General features: G+C 38.7%; 1 protein-coding gene across 1 annotated transcript; it reads right to left on the bottom strand.

Annotated features, from left to right (window-relative positions):
• Window positions 1–1223: 1223 nt before the first annotated feature.
• Window positions 1224–9000, bottom strand: LOC104156236 (rhabdoid tumor deletion region protein 1-like). The gene is made up of 4 exons (XM_009709370.1): window positions 8986–9000; window positions 3997–4235; window positions 2534–2667; window positions 1224–1465 (listed from the first exon to the last, which is right to left on the bottom strand). The coding sequence occupies exons 1-4, from the start codon at window positions 8998–9000 to the stop codon at window positions 1224–1226; spliced, it is 630 nt and encodes a 209-aa protein (XP_009707672.1).
• Between the last annotated feature and the right edge of the window lie 9713 nt (window positions 9001–18713).

The raw sequence follows: 18713 nt of genomic DNA, 5'->3' as shown, positions 1-18713 counted from the left end.
CCTTCTCTCCCAAAAGTGAGCCACAACGGCAAAACTCTTCAGTTTTGGCACAACACTTCCATTTCCATGATATTTCTTGTTTTTTGTACTCAAAGGATAGATTACAGCTGTACAAAACCACAAAACATCAAACGCTAGCACAAACAGAGAGGCACTTTTGTTCCGTGCTATAACCAATTTCAGATAGGGGTCAGACCCCTCTTCTGTTAAAGGCAGTGAGGTCTGTCCCCAACAGAGCTTTACTAAGGACTTTAACCTAGTGAAGTCTTTCTGGTTTATTTTCCTTTTACCCTAAGCACAGACAACTGCACATGGCAGCCCTGAACCTGGCTCCAAGCACATGGAAGGAGAAAACCTGCCTGCTGAGATCCTCATCAGCTTAAAAACACAGAAGCAATCGCCGCAGCTAAGGCTGAGGAAGCAGCTGCTGACCATACAGCAAGAACAGGGCTCAGAAGGGGCTGCAAAGTAAAGCCAGGGCTGCTACTAAAACTCTCCTGGAGAAGTCATTAGCTGGGGATGTCGCACGGATAAATCTCATCACAGGGACAGGGTTAGGCTGAGGTGCTCTTAGCCCAGATCCGTCTCTACCAGATTCATTGCCGGCAAGTCTTGTCAGTAACTCCATTTGTTAGAACTGTGCTGATAAGTATTTGGTTATATTTTTAGGCTGGGAAAGTCTCATAATTATCTCGGGGAAGCCCTTCTATGACATTGCCATTGCTTTTTCTGTAATGATGCTGTAAATCGTTCTTATCTCATGTTCAACAACTTTTGCAGCAAGACTCATGTACATTCCTGTCGTTAGGTTAATTTCTCAGCATAGACAAGACTGCTGGAGAGGTTAATTATGAACCTTTCTTTCTAATGTAATTAGTTATTGATTAATGCTTGATAGGCTGAGGTTTCAAAAAAAAAAAAAGGAGAGAACATTATAAAGAAAACAAAAAGGATTGGTTTCTGTTATCACAGGAAGATCTTCATAATTCAGGAAATAACGCCTAGTGGAGAATTCTAGACTTCCTAACTTTTCTTTTTCCCCATTATTCTCCTCACGACTTGCAATATAGATGTGAAACTGTTGCCAAATGACTTGTCAGGAAGAACTGATGCAGAGTAACTCAGGAAGAGATGTTTTTTTTTTTGAAGGTCTCGTATAATCATGCAACTTTTACAGCTGGACAACAACAGAGGGCAATAGATCTCTATGAAACATCCCGTCTTCAGAAAGGTTTCCATTTGATGACACTGATGGCAATTTTGGCAGCTTTTTTCACTGCCTCACAGGGATCATTCAGACACTGCTGAAATGTGTCTGTGTGATCTAGGAGCGTCTTGCGGCCCTCTGGTAGCTCAGCCAGCATGGTGAGGGTTTTGATTGCATTCAGACGGGCTTTGCTGGTTTCCTCAGCAACCAACTTCAGTAAAGGTGGAATAGCTGCAGCACCTAAGGCTGAGAATCTCCCTGTAGAGAAATAAACTGGCTTTAAAATGTATTATTACATACGATTGACATGCTTTTGAATTGCTAATTTCTACTCCCTGCCCAGCTACAGCTCTGATAAACTGGCTTTAAAATGTATTATTACATGCTTTTGAATTGCTAGTTTCTACTCCCTGCCCAGCTACAGCTCTCAGCACCCCAGAGGATGCAGTGCAAAGAGGTAGGACATACTTTTCTTTTGAAGACCAAGGCTAGCTGCCAGCTGTTTATTTTTAAGAAAAAAGTTCTTTCTTAGTTAACTTTATCTGCCTTGCATATTATTGTTTCATTAGCAACAATTATCTAAGACTATATGAGGCATCGAAGGATAACATAAACTATTTTGGGGGATGGAGGGGGTTAGATGCCCTTAAGAACATCCTCCATTCTTTTATTTTTAAAGACACTTCAAACAGGGAGATCCACTCTTTTGTTGTCTTCCGAAGCCAGGGGGATGGCTGCAGAGGAGGACTGGAACACAACTGCTGTTATTAGGAGTCTTTTATGTCTAATTACGCATTCATCACACTGAAAATTTAGCAGTTAGTATTTTCAGTGTCACGTAAGTTACTTGGGAGAACTACAGTCCTGATTAATATTCATTCCTCTCCCAGCTGCGAGAGAGAAAATGCCTCTAACCACAAAAAGAGTTTCCAGAAAGTAATGCTTCTCTGTTGAGGACTGGTGATTCAGAATAGCTTCAGGTATGTGGAGCTCAGTGAGGTCCGGACTTGTATGGAAAATGTTCCCCCTCTGGAGCAGCACTCTGGAGGGAAACGACACATGTGGTGTAGATACATAGCTTCTCAACCTAATTCAGGTGAATGAAAGGTGAAATATACTGTCCCCCCTAGACACTCTGGGGGAGCAACAATAGTTGCTCAAGACAGATATAAAGAAATGTCCTAATCTTGTGGTTTCTGGAAGAGCTTTAGCACTATCAGAAATTGAGGACTTGGAGGGTAGGGGGGGAGCAAAAGTTTTGTTACCAAGTTGCCTTAGAATTGGATTTCCAGACAGTATCCCGACAGAACTGCCTTTGTCTCTCACCCTGAGGTTTAACAGTAGCAAGCATCAGTGCTCCTGCTGCACTAGCTTGGACTTCAGGATCTGCATCTTCCAACAGGCTCACCAGCACAGGAATAACTTCTTTACAGACCACGCTTTTTCCCTCTGGATGAGTGCTGTGCAGAAAAGATGGTTAAGTTGCTTTCCTCAACTGTGCCTGCTAACCATGCAGCTACCCACAGCTTCTCCCCATGCCTGGACCCCTGCAGCCCTCCTTCGTTTCATGACAACAGTGCTGACACAGTCCTCCTCTCTGTTCTCTTTGGAGTCACAATGTTCTGACTGTTAGACAGATGGCAAGCACCACTACCCAGCCATAAAGAAAAGAAAGGGCATGTCTGTTTGTGCCTGGTGTCTGTTAAATCTACTTGCTGATACAATGCTGATGATATCATATTAACCTATGTGTGTGTGGGCTTAGCAATTTTTTTAGGCTATTTTTAGGTGATGTTTGGATTTTTTTTTTACTTTCTGTGATACACTGGAGATAGGGCAGCAGCATGTAACAGGATATAGGATTAAATGTGTTGGTGGTCCTAATGGCAATTTAGTTAGAAACCTGGCTGTTGAATCCTATACAGATTTAAAAACCTGCTAAGTTAGGGGTCTGCAATTAATTCTTCTCCCAGGTCAATTTTCTCTCTCTTCACAGCCTCTCTAATGTGAGGAATATTTAACACAGCCCAGCTACTGCAGGGACCTAGGACGTAGCTGATGTCCATACTCTAGTTATGTTTCTGCTTTGTTTCTGACTCATGTTATCTATATTCTCTTTCTTTTGCTATAAAACCTCACTTTGTTATAAGACTTTAGGAAGTGTTTTGTGCCAATTGGTATGTAAACTGCAGACCTTTTTAACTTAGACATCTGTTGAGCACTTTTATTATATTTTGTGATTGCAGGACAGTGGACTTAAGTTGTTCCTTTCATCCAGTGTTTGATACACAAATTTAATATAAAGATTGCTTTGTCTGATCCATCACTGACGTATGTAGCAGCTTATGTCAGAAAACTATTTCTGTCCTCAATCACATTGAAAGTTTCCCAGGATCTTTAATTTTTTTGGAGAGGGTAGTTGTCCAAAAAAATAAGGGAGCTTCTCCCTACCTCCATAGTGGTCAGAATCTTGTTTTCACATGATTTCTCATGCAAGAATTTTTCCTCAGCAGTGCTGTACCAGGAAAAAAATCCTGATTTCCCTGCCAATACTGAAGGCAAGTAGAAGGAGAAGAAATGACATTTTCTGATCATCATCTGCTTTCTTGAGTTATGATTTTTAGACATCTTCTACTTATGTGTGCATTCAGGCTGATACTGCTTTACATGTGAAATGTGACAGCTTCAATGTGTAGTGGAACACAACTGTAAACTAATGACACTGATTCACTCATGAAATTAGTATTTTCTTGGGCTGAAGTATTATAGACAGATTTCTTTTCCTTTACCCAATTTCTAACAGGACCCAAGCTGCTTTGCTTCTGATGGCCACTGATGAGTGTGTGAGCTTTTCCTTCAGGATAGTAACGGCACCAGTTGCTAGAGCTTCAGAAGCCTCCACATGCAGACAGCTGGAGAGTGTATCAAGGAGTAGCTCCTGGATTTCAACTGACTCAGTCTTCAATTTGAATACAAGTAAGGGAATCAAACCGGCACGCAGAATGCCAGCAGCCCCTGCAGGAGGAGACAGAGAAGGAACATGGGTGAGGTGTGAAAGCGTTTACTGTTTCTACCTGCACTTTGAATTTCTTAATAGGATCAAAATACATATGGTAACTCATTTACTTACACAGATGTGGGATTGAGAGATGGAAACTACTACAGCACTGCTCTGTTCATAAATGCCATCTTAGCACTACTTCCTCAGGAAGCTTCCCTGACAGTCCTGTAAATACATCAGGCCAGGGCAACTGCTCTGATGTTCCTAGTTTCTCCCACTCTAATATTTCTCCCAAAATTATTATTGCTAAGAAAATATAGGAGATATATATATAAAAGCCACTTTATATCCAGCCTTTCTAACTGATTTCAGCATGAACAGATGCCAAGAGAGGCTGGGATGTGAACCTTTAGAGCTAATGCTTTGATTTTCTACTATGGTTTCTGTGGGGGAAGTCAAGATTTTGGAAACTGTCAGCTTCCTCACACATTTCTCTGTAGTAATTCTGTCATGGGGAAAATTGAAATTTTGAGCTTTCCAGCAGTCAGTACTCTTGCACTATCTCCTAAAGGAAATAGCTTCAAAGGTAGAAAGATCGCCATTTGCCCTGCAAGTGATGTCTTTGCTACGAGCAAGTGTCTAATTTGTACCATTTCTTACTCTTTACTAAATCAACACTGAAACAGCAACGCCATGGGGAAGCAGAAAGCAGAATGTACTGTCCACGAGTAGCTATGTGAAAACAAAATTCTCCAGCTGTCTTGTTGCTAAGACTGATTCTTTGGTTGCTAAGAGAAATGTGGCTCCTTTCAAAGTGATTCATATATGGTGAGATAAGGAAGTTTTGTGGATAAGTCACCAAGGTATTTTCAAATGAATCTCCACAGTCAGGGATAAAAGGACAAGTGAGAAAGAGATTTTAATGACCCTTGGTAGTGCACAGAAGAAATCTGTCAACTTGGCAATCAGATGAAAAACATGATTCTAATCCAGAGGTCAGTCTGTTGTACATATTTCTGAGGGTTTGCTGACATTGAATAAATTCTTATGTTACTGGCTTATTAGGGTCCACTTTACTAATGCAAATGCAAAGAAACAACTAGGGGTAATATTATTACAGCTTTTGCTACCTGTGCTACACTTGGAGGTCAGTTGCTGGGAGAATTCAGATAAATAATAAGGAAAAACAGATTCAGACAAGTCACTCTTGAAGACTAACAACATTTTAAAAACAAGGATTTCTCCTTGTGCCAGAAAGGCAAAGCAGGAAAGCAAGGTGAAAAAATGTTAGCTTTGAAGCTCTGGTTGTGTGTATCACTAGATGGAGTGTTGGCATTTTCATAGTAAAAAATCCCCCAAAACCAAACAACCCTATATTTATGTCCCCTGGAGGAATGAAAAGCAGAAAATTCTCAAGGATCAGCTCCAGCCCATTCATACTGTCCCCACAGAAGGATATGATAAAGGAAACCTGTACTATTGGTCTGGCAAAAGACTCTCGGAGAGTTCCCCAAGAAGGAGGCGAACCTTGCACAGCTGACTCCAGCACCTAGCATTAACTCCCTTGACAAGGATTACAGGTGTTGGGATTGTAGGTCATGGGTATAGGAGAGCTATGGGTGGTAGACAATAGTTAAGGATACAGCTGGGAATACTGCGTGCCTTATGGAGTCCAGGCAGTAGGGAACCCAGAGATAACTGCTCCCATGGAAGTAGCTTAAAGCAGTCTCAGATGACTATAAATCATATCCAGAACTGGTTTAGCCACACTTCCCAATGGTCTTTTGAAATAGCCTATGAATTACAAGGTTTTTCAAAGTCAACTCTTAAAATTTCTCCCAAAGTTTTTCATGAAAAGAAGCTATGCACATGGAATTGGGATACCCAGACTGCTCACCCAGTCACCATGTACACTTCTAAATTGTGGGGTGCCATGGAAATCAGTATAAAATCAAAATTTGGGAAACATATTTGCAAAGGAAGATTAACGAATTGGAGGTGAAAGACTAATAAGCTGACATTCCCCATAGCAAGCACTTTTATTGTATTTATTGTACAGTTGCTTTACCAGATGATCTGTGGTACTTTTGAACAAAAACCACATCTAGACTACTTGACCTTAAAGTCATTTAATTCTTTCTAGGTAAGATAAGACACCAAATGTAAATGTAAATAAGAGTAGCAAAGAGCTGAGGTTTAAACTCCACACTCCTCCAGAGCCTTTGTGTAGCTTTAATTCAGGTTGATACCAGTCCTCCTTGGGATAGTGTCACACCATAAGCATTTCATCATATCATTTCATAAGCAAACACTCCTTCTTGCACAGAGTAGTCAGCATTCTAGCTTGAGCCAAAAGAAGCCATTGCTTGCTTTAATTTAACTTTCCATCTTTCTGTAACAACTATTGCTATGGCATTCTGTCTAGCTTTCTCGTGCTGGTAAATATACTTTTTTCTTTCAAAGACAGGTTTCCATTTCTTGTTTTCGCACTTGCTTTCAAATACTTAATAGCTATTTTTCAACCCATCATCTTCATTTCCATTTTTAGTTTCCTGCAATTCCCTCTTTTTCAGGACTTCCTTGCTAACTTATTTCAATTCTCTTGATCACTTTATCATACTATCAGCATTCAGATTTCACTTCTCTGTGTCTTTCACTTACCTTCTAATATATTAAACCAATACATTCAACTAGACAGGAGTGCTTTCATTGGCCCTCGAGTTTATTCCTTCCAGTTAATGTTTATTGACTTTCTTTGACTTGGTCATCCCTCATTCATTGCATTTGCACTTCTTGTCTTCTTCTGGTGCTAGCCCGTACTATTGCACTGCAGTCCTGAGTGCAAAATATACAACAAAGCCACTTTATGCCTGTCTGTTGCAATAAGCTGGCAAGATAATGTACAGTGTTGTTTAGCATAGCTTTTATTTTGTGGAGCCATTAAGTACTATTTATTCTGTGGTCACAAATCCCCATGTAGCTAGTGGGTGTTTATTGTGTACAAACACTCGAGCTGTTTTCATTTTTTAAAAACATGTTTTATTTCACCAGGCCAGGTCTCTGTACCAAGAACTTTCTTATCTACTGTTTTTGTCAAGCTGTCCTATCTGAAATGATATCACGCTACTGAAGGGAGCTTCCCAGGTATAAATATAGAAACAAAGATGAATTGTTTGACCTTGTCAAAAGTCTCAATGCAGTGAAGAGAAAGAGGGTGGAGAGGAAAGGCCATCAACAACAACAAAAAGAGACCACCTAACATTGAGACTGAAATTTCCAGGTGGAAATTCGTCACAGTTTTCCCAAGGGAACAAAAGGGTGAAAGGTCTAGGGAGGGAAAAGGGAGGAGACAAAATCAGCGGAAAGTTGTTTGAGAGCTACTTGTAAATTAGAGCAGTCTCGGGTCCTTGCATCGTACTGAGCAAGCAATAGGAGGGGAAGGTAAGCTGGTGTTTCTAGTAGTCCTATACTGAAAAATGCAGCGGCATCCTGAGGGTCATGACTTTTCATTAAAATACTGCCTTTTCAAAGGTGATACATCTGTTGCAGAGAGTGTTCTAGATACCCTGGGCATAGTGAAGTAGTAGGGAAAAATGTTTTCAAAATGCAAATAGTTGCATTTGCAGCCTCACTGTTAACATTATTATTGATCTGTTTTTCTGAGAACTTGTAGTCTTCCCCTGGGCTGCTTTTTATCTGAGCACTCATCTCTTCCTTCTGGCCACTCTCATGCTCCCTTTCCTGAGTCTTTTTTCAAATAGGCCCAAAGAGGAGTTGCCATTTATTCTGTTCTCTCAGTATGGCTGCAGGGCATGCAAACAAATTAAATTTTATAGAAGACAAAAGAGTCATTTATAGTACATAACAGTGGTGTTTTGTTTCGGTTTTCAATTACATAAATCAATTAAATCACATTACAAATCCTTTTCTTTACAAAAGCCAGTTTTCAACTCAAAGCCATTAAATGTTTGTTTTAGTACAAAGCATGTGCCTCATGCGTGGCCATGAAGTGATCTACAGTGTAGTATAACATAGTAAAATGTTATAAACACAGATTCTATAGAATACGAATGTTTTGTTAACACCTCAGATGTTTCTTTGCGTTGTTCACACAGCTATTTGAAATGCTTCGTAACAGCATTTCTACTTAGGAAGGGGCACACAAGGAGAAGAAAAGCAGAGCCAGACACAATCGGAAGGAAAAATGCTGCCTAGCATCATGGTGTGCTATCAACACATCCAGTACATGGCGGCTGTGAAATCGAAGGCGGGAGCTCACTGACTGTGAGTAGCCAAATGATCCTGACCATTTCTAGACCTAGCACATCTCTTGCTAGCACTGCAGTAGTTTAGCACCATTTTAGAGGTAACAGAGTGTTTATTAAACTAGAGAGTGCTACCATATATTATATACATTTAGAAATGTAGTGCTGGTATACAGTTTCCTTTGTGAGTGACAAGATGACCACAGAAGATCCTTCCCTGGCACACCATCCTTAATAACTCCTTGCTCACTGCTGTTTAAATTGGAAAAAAAATTTTCATTCTTTAGACTCCCTGAGAAGACTTCTGAGTCACCAGTCACAAGAGCATAGTTTGAGAACCCTGTACTAGCTAATTTAACACTAAGATTCAGCATTTTGCGTCTCAGTCCTTCCAGCATTAAGGCTGTGTCATGGCGTAGATTAAATGTAATACTACTATAAAACTGGGCTGAAATTTCTTTCTGGTAAGTTTGGAGCAGGAGGTAGACCACATTAAATGAAACAGAACTCACCTGCCTATACGGCATCGGCTTTATCAAGTCTTCTAACTGAAGAGGAAAATTCTGCTGACATCTTTGAAAGTCAGAATACTTTCCTCTTCTTTGCAACAATAATTTTCTGTCTTTCACTGATAATTTAACAGGAATAAACAGTAGTGTCCCAAAGGACCCCTATGCCTAGAGACAAAGATTATCTCTTATCTTAAAGGACTGAGAGGTGGGAAGTCCCTGTTTAAATGAACTGAAGAGCTACTAAGATATTAAGAGAACCGAGGAAAACACTGCAGATATTAGTATCGGACTAGAAATAGTAAACAATTCCATTTGTTTGGAAAGATTGGTCTGATAAACAAGAGATTCCTAATCCTCAGTAAAGAATGAAAGAGACTCCCGAGTGTCTTGGTTTTGGTTTTAGAAACTTTGCTTTAGTGTGTGTGAAATCATAATGTCAAAGCACCACTGAAAAGAATTAACATAGAAACTGCAACTAATACATCTGCATTAGCTTCTCTACTATAATCTAGAAATCCAAGAAACAGACTAACAAAAAAAAAGAAAAAAAAAAGGTTGTTTTGGTAGTAAATAGGACTGCCTGTGACCTTCTGCTTGAAAGCAATGGGTTTAACTATCTAAATCATTTATGCCCTATGAAAAGAGGAGTAATAGCTAAAGAACTTAAAAATTCTGGTCTACAGAATGTCTTTTGTCACAGTATCTCTAGAAACACTGGGGATGAACTAGACAGAGTAGACTTGTGTTTCACATAGAGACAGTTTCCAACCTGGAAAAGAAATCTTGGATTCTGTTTTTGTGCAAGAATTAGCTACAGGGTAAGATCAATAATTGACCAAGACAAGTACCCCATTTCTGACTGACGTCAGTGTCAGATCCTTTAGTGTAAAATCACCAGAAACACTATGGTGGAAATAATTAAATACAGTCTCTGTCGTAGTAGTGTGTAATCCATGAACTGTGCATTGCTGGTCATTCATACGGCATCAGGAGGTAGTCTCTGAAATGAAAGCAACTTTTCCTTCTTTTAATAAAACTGTATTCATACATTATCGTATAGAAGAAAGCAAACAATCAAAATGAAAGTGAAATAGAAGTAACAAAGTAATAGTGGCTTATATTTTTTTCCTAGCTCTAATTGTTGATAGTCTGCCTGCACATTGAAGTATAAGCATTGATATCTTTTGCAGTGTTTTTATTTTGCCCTTCAGAACTCTAGCTGCCTGCACCTCCCCTATAATTTATCTTCTTAATGTTTTTTAAACTTGTAACTTTCTTGACATATAGATACATTGATGATGATTCTATATGCCTGTAGTGTGTCAATGCATGTGCACACATGTAATGTGCATTCAACTGATCTTGCATGCATATCGGTCACACAAATTATTGCACAAAAATTGCCTTTTATTTCTGTGACAAAGTACCTTTCCTTTATTCAGAGCAAGTTTTTTAAAAACTGTAAAAATTGAAGACTGAAAATAACCCAGCTGCTTTTTTTTTTTTCTTGTTCTTTTGGATGAAGAAGGAAATGTCATCCTGAAATTTATTAATTTCCTCTACAGGGAAGACTTTGCCAAAATGCATGCATGAAGGAAAACAATCTGACATATGTACTACTTGCGCCAAAGTCCGCACATCAATTACTGTAGAGAAAAATTAAAGCCTCAGCCACTGAGTTGCTACCTCACTTCAGATTTTCCAGGTCAAAATTTCTCCTTTAGCTATAAGATGAGACTAAAAGGGACCAGTGCAGCCCTTAACCATAAGAGACTGTGCTGACATTCTGTTTCCACAAGTATCTGTTGTGAAATGCAGCGTATTTAGTGTGCACAACACAGAGAATATGTTCAGAAGAGAACCTGGACTGGCACATTTGCAATCACTAACTTAAATACTGGATTTTATACTTTATACCAAGCATGTACATCAAGGGTGTAGAAAGTGTTAACAATTACTATAGCAAGTTTCAGTCACAGAGAAATTGATACTGTAAGGTGAATACGGCATTATCAGTTTGACAAATGATCATATGATTATTACTTACATTGTAGTAAATTTTAAAGATTCCTATGGAGAAAGAAGGTCTACTCTGTCACAGAGCCTTGTGGTAAATACGCATGAGAGACAGCTCGTCTCCTACACAGATTGTTGTCTAGCTGGACAGGGCAAAAGGAGTGGATGGGAAGGAAAGAGGCAAAAAGTTGTTTAAAGTAATCCTGCAGGTCAATTGAACAGTTGAGCAATCCTTAAGAGCCGGTTTACCACCACGTTCCCTAGGTGCTGGTGGTCACAGCTCACTAGCAAGAGTGCCACGCTGGGAGGGGAGGGCTGCGGGCCGTTAGCCCTCCTGCCCGCTGCAGACCCACCTCCTCTGCCCTGATTCCACCGGAGAGACGAAGGGGAAGGTGGGCTGGGCTGGAGGCTCGGCAGGACGAGGGGAGCTTCCTCTGTGGGAAGCTGTACGAGAGCAACTTCCTCAGAGCTGCGGATAGGTCTTGGTATTAATCATATTACGGTGGTGTCTGAAAATGCCTGACCGTTTGGAGAGATACCCTTCAGGGGACTATGGCAATGTTTTACACTAATAAAAACAGTTTGAAACTTTTAAAGTCCAACTGCCTTACAAGTCCTTTATGTGAGAGAAATGCACATCTGCAAGTTTTCAGAACTTTGGCTGTGAGAAAAGATTTTTAAAAAAAATCTTTTCCTCTTTAGGGAAGGGAAGCCAAAAAAATTAAAGCAACATGAATGAAGTTCAAGACATAGTTTTGTTAAATATCTTAAATTTTGATATCTGGAAGCTATATTTGTGCAAGTGGAATTCTGCATTACAAAATGGCATTACGTAGCAAAATGACCATCGTACCATTTTGGTTATCTTTAACGTTCACCTTTTGCAACTAGTGAATTAACCTCACACGTGCTCAGATGTACAAGAGCAGTCATTTTTTTTCGGTTTTGTTCCTTAGGAGAAATATATAACTAAGATGGTGAAAATATTCTCAGAACTTCCGTAGTATAACTGAATCACAGTCAATTAGAAACAGAGGTATATGAAAGAGAAAGTTTCCTATATAGATTTGATTATATTATTGTCAAACAATAAATAAAAATGAGAGGCTTAAAGGAACAATATATCTAGAATTAATTATGTGTCAGATACTTGGGAAATTAATCTTGAAAATTAACATAAACTCGCTGTGAATATATGAAACATTGCTTAGACTGAAAATCTAACAGACTGAAAGACTGCAAATAGTGGTAGAAGACAACAGGAGGAGGTTAAAGGGAACGTTAATTCAGTCTCATTGTATGAGCACTTCTTTTTTACATTTTCTTTGTTGTTAGAAGAGTGGGAAGTTGATTTTTTTGCTACTTTAAAAAATGACCCGATAGAAATTTCAGAGAAGAAGAAACTGGAGATGTTGTAATGTCGACAAATCAACCACGTATATTTGCTGATCTAGCAAGCTGGCAAAGCTGCAGAAAGTCAATTTTATCCTACAACTCACGCTGCCTGCCCTGGTGCCAAGATGATCACAATCGAATGGCGAGAACTGATAAAACCTCTAGGAAAAGAAGAATACGATACTATAGGCGGGTGAAATCGTTTTCTGCTTCAGATGGTCTGGCTTGGCAATTTTGTTTGAAATGAGAGTAGAAGAGTCACATCTTGATTAGAACCACAGGCCCAGATGGCTGCACGACATGAGTGGAGCTGTACGGAAAGGCAGACTGAGTCTCCCCTTTCCACTCAGACTTGCTACTTTGCAGATTCCATGTTTCCCATGGGAAGTCATGTTCTTAAGGAAAACTGCTTATTCTACTCAATGAAAACAGCATTCTGTTCTGAATGAGGTTCTACCATAGTGCTTTCCAGTATGTTTTAGTCTATATTTTATTTCCAGCAGTGAAAAATTCTTAAATCTTAATTGAACACAAGACTGCCAAGGTGTGGGCTGCTTTGAGGATGATTTGTTTTTTGAAGTGCCTGCCCAGTAATTGTTGCTCTTGGGTTGAGAGCCTTATTCCTCCGGTGAGCTGTAAATCACAGATGTTGGCTGAAAGGAGTCTATCACAAATAGGCACGTGTCTTAATAATATACATATTTTCTGCATTCCTGAATGTGGCTCTTTAAGTGATTGAATGAAGGTGTTCTTGCACAAAGACCTTTTTTTTATCATTTATTTGGAAAACAACTAGTGCAGTAGGACCCAACCCACAACAACAGTGAAATGAACCTGTTACTTAACCTGGACTAAAATATTAGGTCTAGCTTCTGTAAACATGACAGATTAAGCATAGGCACTTCAACAGTTCTACTAATGTTCTTATCTTTAAGAACATTATATACAGAGTATTCAAAACACTGTTAAACAGAAACAGAGAATCATATCTGCAACAATTATAACAGATACCAGAAACTATTTCATCAGCCAATGGAAATTACTGCCATTTTAATATGCTTTTAAAAGTAACATTGCTGTAAGTAAGTCTGAAAACAATATTAATTGGAAGGCTTTTATGAAGTATTTACCAGTTTAATCAGTTCACTTGTTAGGTAAAGTTAGTATAATGTGCTTTGCCCATTTCATTGATTCCATCACCCAGTTAGTAAGAAAGTGATTCAGATGGCTAAATGTAGCTTTCTAATGCCATTTTAGTATCTGAGGTAACACTTGGGACTGTCAGGTGAGACTGAAGAGCTACAGGACTTTTGGACACTTCTAGGGTGCGGCTGGAGGCCAGACAGGATAACCTTGGGAGCTGAAAATGGTCTTGGAGACTTATGTCAGGAGGCTGGATTGCTTCCTAAATCACTTCCATTTGTTATTGGAATTGATCTCGTGCATGGCATTGACGGAGCAAAAGCTTTTGAAAAGACGAGTGGTAAATCACAAAACCCAGCAGTCACATTTATGCAATTTTCTTTTCGTTTATCACTAATATAGTCACAGACCAAACAGTCTTTTGTACAATTTTTCACCCCTCTGACTAAAAATGCTTCACAAAAGAGGTAGTGATCAGTTTTAACTGGCTAAAGCTACCACCTTGTATATCTGCTTTGTATGTCATTAATGATCCCCAGCTGGCAGATGTATGTATGTAATATCTTTATCGTTTATGTAGATACAAAATTAGCTGCAGGCCCGACATGCAACAGGTGTGCAATTATCTAAACTAATTACTGAGACCTGACTGCAGTATTCCAAATTTTTACAGAAGTGCTCTGGCATCTAAAGTCCCCATAGTAAAGCTACCTGAAGGTTCCCAGCTCTTCTTCCATAGCTTCCCAGCATTACCTTTGTCCTCAAACAAAATTTTCAGTCTTTTTTTTTAAACTACCAATTTCTTATTCCCATTAATCAGACATGACAAGTTAATAAAAGTGACAAATAATAGTGTCTGCTGAAATTGTAGCTATATCTCATGGTTCCTACATGAAGTAGAATTATCATATGTAAAGGATACAAGGAAACGTGAAATCTGATCATAACATTTTTCTAAGTACCTATTAAAAATACATATAATACTTTTGAGGCCCTAATTTGATACTTCTTCATCTGGCAAGAACATCAGTGACAAAAACAAAAATATTTTAAATCAATACATTTCTTCTTTTTGTTTGTTTATTATTGCAAAAATTAAACACAACCTAATGCCTACCTGTATCCTCAAGTGGGAGAGACCTACTTTCAACTCACTGCTTCAATGAATATTTAATCATTCTTACAAAGTGGAAAACCTTCAAACAGGAAGACTGCAGGAGGGAAGAGGGTATCCCAAGAGTAACCGATAGCCTGTTGCTCAGACCACTTTACTAGGAGATCTGAAGCTGGTACTTGTTTGTTTTAAAGGCTTTGGTTTCAAAAAATTCCTGGCCCTGTTTAATTGCATCTCCTTGGGTGTAATTCCTAAAGAATCTATATATTTTGATCTGAAGTGATTTTGTCAGTTGTTCACAGATCTTTCATTGTATACTTTACTAAATGATCCCCACTTTCTTTTTAGGTTAAAGTTTGAGGAGGTTTTGTTTTGCTTTCCCAATTCCTTTGCCCTTAATAGTGAAGAATGAGGAAAGAATACTTTAATTCTTCTTCTTTTTTAAAAAAACCAGAATAATGCAGCCTTGAAGGATGGGTCCTTTAGAAATAACTACTTTCCTTTATCTTCTTTCATGATATCTCTGTCTGTAGCTTTCTTCCCATGGAGGCTCTGAAGGAGCTGGGGCCCATGTATCCATCACAAAGCCTAGGGTAAGTGAGGACTGCGATCTAAAGTTAACTGCACAGGAACGCCAGCGCATCTTCCAGGGCTCCAGGCGAGCCTCCAAGCAGCTGTCCACCAGCTGCTGGATTTAGTGCTTGTTTTTCTGAACTTGGCTTCAGTGGCAACTGCTGATTCAGCAGTTGAGCCAGTGACTGTGAGCTGCAAATACAGTAGGTATACAATAAAATCGTGAAGGAAGGTATGTAAGACACTTAACATTTCTAGGGTTTGGTTGGTTTTTTCTTTTTAAAATATTTGTCTGTTTAAAAACTAGAGGAGTCCTTCTCTTTAGATGATTGTGGTATTAGCTGTAACTCATTATCTGGGTTCACATTCTCAAATGTCTCCCATGATTTGACCTCATAGAAAGAGTAAACAGTTGATATTAAGTGAAACCCTCAATTACTTGAAGGATGTGAGAAGATTAAAAGGGTGAAATCCTGGTAGACAGTGAATTTTCATCCTAAATGATAAAGCCAACTGAGGTCAGGCTGATACCACCTGCTGGAAGGTGCATTCATGACTTTTTTTTTCCTCACCATCTCACAGTCACCGGTACAAAGCAACAATATGCCAGATAGTTATAAATATCAGATCCCAGTCATCTGTACTTGATGCTATTTTAAACTCTTCCACGCGAGAAAAATGGTTAAATATAAAAATACAGCTTTTTTATTCTTCTCTAAATGTTCTGTTCAGTTCTTCATGCTCAAAGAGAATCACAGACCCGTCTATAAATATCTAACCCAGATCTACAATTGCTTGTTAAAAAGAGGGTGTTTGGTAGAAAGTTGAATGAAATACAAAATGTCTTTTATTATTATTTTTTTATTACAGACCAGATGTGGCCTCTCAATTTACCCTCTATCATTTGGAGATGTACATTCACCGAGAACATTGCATGTGTGCATATAAATATTTTGATGTTGTCATGGTATAATAAAGGGTAATTGATTAGAAAAATCCCTATGGGATGTTCCACTTAAGAGCACATTTCTGTTTTAGCACTATTGTCTTCAAACTAAACGTGTATGAATGCCTCTATTTTGATTGATCTCAAACAGAAAGCAACAGTAAACAGGCAAGGACTTGGCTTTTGGTCAATGAATAGCACTGGCAAGTTGAGTGAAACTTGTGCAATTAAGGGTTCCAGTAAGCTGCGTATTAGTTGTTACGCCTCCACAGTCAAATGCTACTTTTGTCAAATTAAAACCTGCTTTGATATGGGAAAAAACGGTGACCTGCCTGACATGGAAGAGGGAGCAGGAATCCAGTCAGATCATCATGGTTCTATCAAATCACTGTTTACTATTTCCAGGCAAAAAAAGTAACACAAACGATTTGCTTTCAACATGCATTTGTATGTTTTCAATCTATCCATATGCAAAGAACAACATTTAGACTACTGAGCTTCAGATCTGGTTTTATACACATTTGACTTTGGCATTTAATCACCTGTATATGCCATTTTGAGACATACCTCTCTCTTTAAATTCCTCTGGGAGCTTAGCTACATGTAGTGCAATCAATGCATGCTGAAAGGCCCTAAATGAGAATTTTTGGATGCAGGACAAGGCGAGACTGAAGAAAACTTAGACATATCTGCTGATTTATTTTTCAGATGAGTTGGGTTTTAACACTGCCATCAATCACCAGTAAGCTCCCATACTGTGGTGTTGAAATAATAACACCTAAACTTCTCAGAGAAAGACCTGCTCCGTTACTCATGTACTGCATGCTCGTAATTCCTTCACTGACAAAATTTGATCTACAGTTAGGTGTCGCCCTCAAAGCTGCAAGAAAGCAAGCATTTTGTTATATCAATTCAAAATACCTAAAAGTGATGAAATCTGTAGAGAGCATGTGAACGATGATCTTCCTATCCAGGATGGTGGTAGCTGATGTTGTTATTTCTGCCAAAGCTGGTTAATGTGTGGAAGTTGCTTTTTATCACATATGAAGTACTATATTGAAGATACATGTAATGTGACAGTTTCTATAGTAACTACTTGTTCTTTATGGAATAGCAGACTAAACCTGTACACCTTGGTATTGTTCTTTTATCCTATTATCTAGGGCACTCTGTTACCACAGATATATTTTTTTATTCTATTCCCTTGCCAACATAACTGTATCAGGGATTTATGCAATTGCAAGTAAAGAGTACATTTTGAAAACAAAACACTATTAGAGTTTTAAAATTGACCACTATCTGGTCATATAAATGCACCAAAAGACATATGTGCATATATATTGAAAGCGAAAATTAAAAAATAAAACTGTAGAGATTATATTTTTTATTAAAGCAGGGTAAATTTATTATTTGAATATTATCATTTTGCTGGGAGAACAATGCAAGTTATGTATATGACATTTCTTTTTTAAATACTAGGAGTTTACCAGAACAACTTTGCCAGTCTAGATGTACTGGCAAACTCTTCTAGTGTGAAGAAGACCTAAGATTCATTACTTATATGAAGCTTTCCCTCACATGGTATACTGATTTGTGGCTTTTATTTCTGTGCAAGAAAAAGAATGTTGCTACATTGTGTTTTACACTAAAACATTTCATTATTATAATTCATTGATGCTACAGTTTTGCTGATAATATCAGTACTGGAAGTGATATTATTTACAGGAATCAGATGCTTTCTGCACTGTAATATGTTGGCCTTGTTGTGGGAAAAAATACCTGCATTCCACCCCCATCTGAAAGTCTCCATTGCTCAGAAGTGTGTCAGTAACATATTATGTTTATAAAATCAGCAGTGTAGGGAGAAATCATAGCTGTTTGATCAGGCTGCAGATTCAACAATGCAACTAGTTTTGTAGTATGGCTGAAAGGAAAAAGACACTAGAAAAAAATGTGAAATATAAATAGGGTAAATGTATTAATGAGATAAAAAGAAAATGATAGTCATCATTACTTAAAAGAAGCTGTAGCAAATTACACATACAGAAATGCAACAGACGGGAAAAGAGAGGCAGAAAGGGAAAGGCAGAGGAAAATACATGCACAGTACCGAGAGCAATTGAGTGATGGAAAAAGCGGAACGCAAACAGTAGATAAATTCCATGTAACTAAACAAACTGATTTTTCCTCCCTTTACCTTTGATTGCATCATTCTAACATGTGGGTGACTTGTTCCCTTTACTTCACCAGTCCCCTAAAAGATGCATTGCGAAATTAATAATAAAAATCATAATCCTGACAGAGCCCCGACCCGCATTGCTACAGGAAACAAGGACCCGCTAAATAAATCCGAGAAGATGAACGCATTTGTGCAGGTCGGCAAAGGCTGTAATACACGGGGACGGAACACGTATGTGCATCCACATTATGTAATGCGGGAGTGCAACACAGCGTACACGACGAGGGGAAAAAAAAAAACCACGAACCCACTCGTCACCATTGAGCTCCCTATGCGCCACGGAGCCTCCGGGCGAGCGGGGC

This window comes from Cariama cristata, unplaced genomic scaffold, assembly GCF_000690535.1.
Source record: "Cariama cristata isolate BGI_N322 unplaced genomic scaffold, ASM69053v1 scaffold8341, whole genome shotgun sequence".
Classification (NCBI taxonomy): Eukaryota; Metazoa; Chordata; class Aves; order Cariamiformes; family Cariamidae; genus Cariama; species Cariama cristata.
Note: the sequence above shows the minus strand (reverse complement) of the source record. Positions and strands in the feature narration are given on the sequence as shown.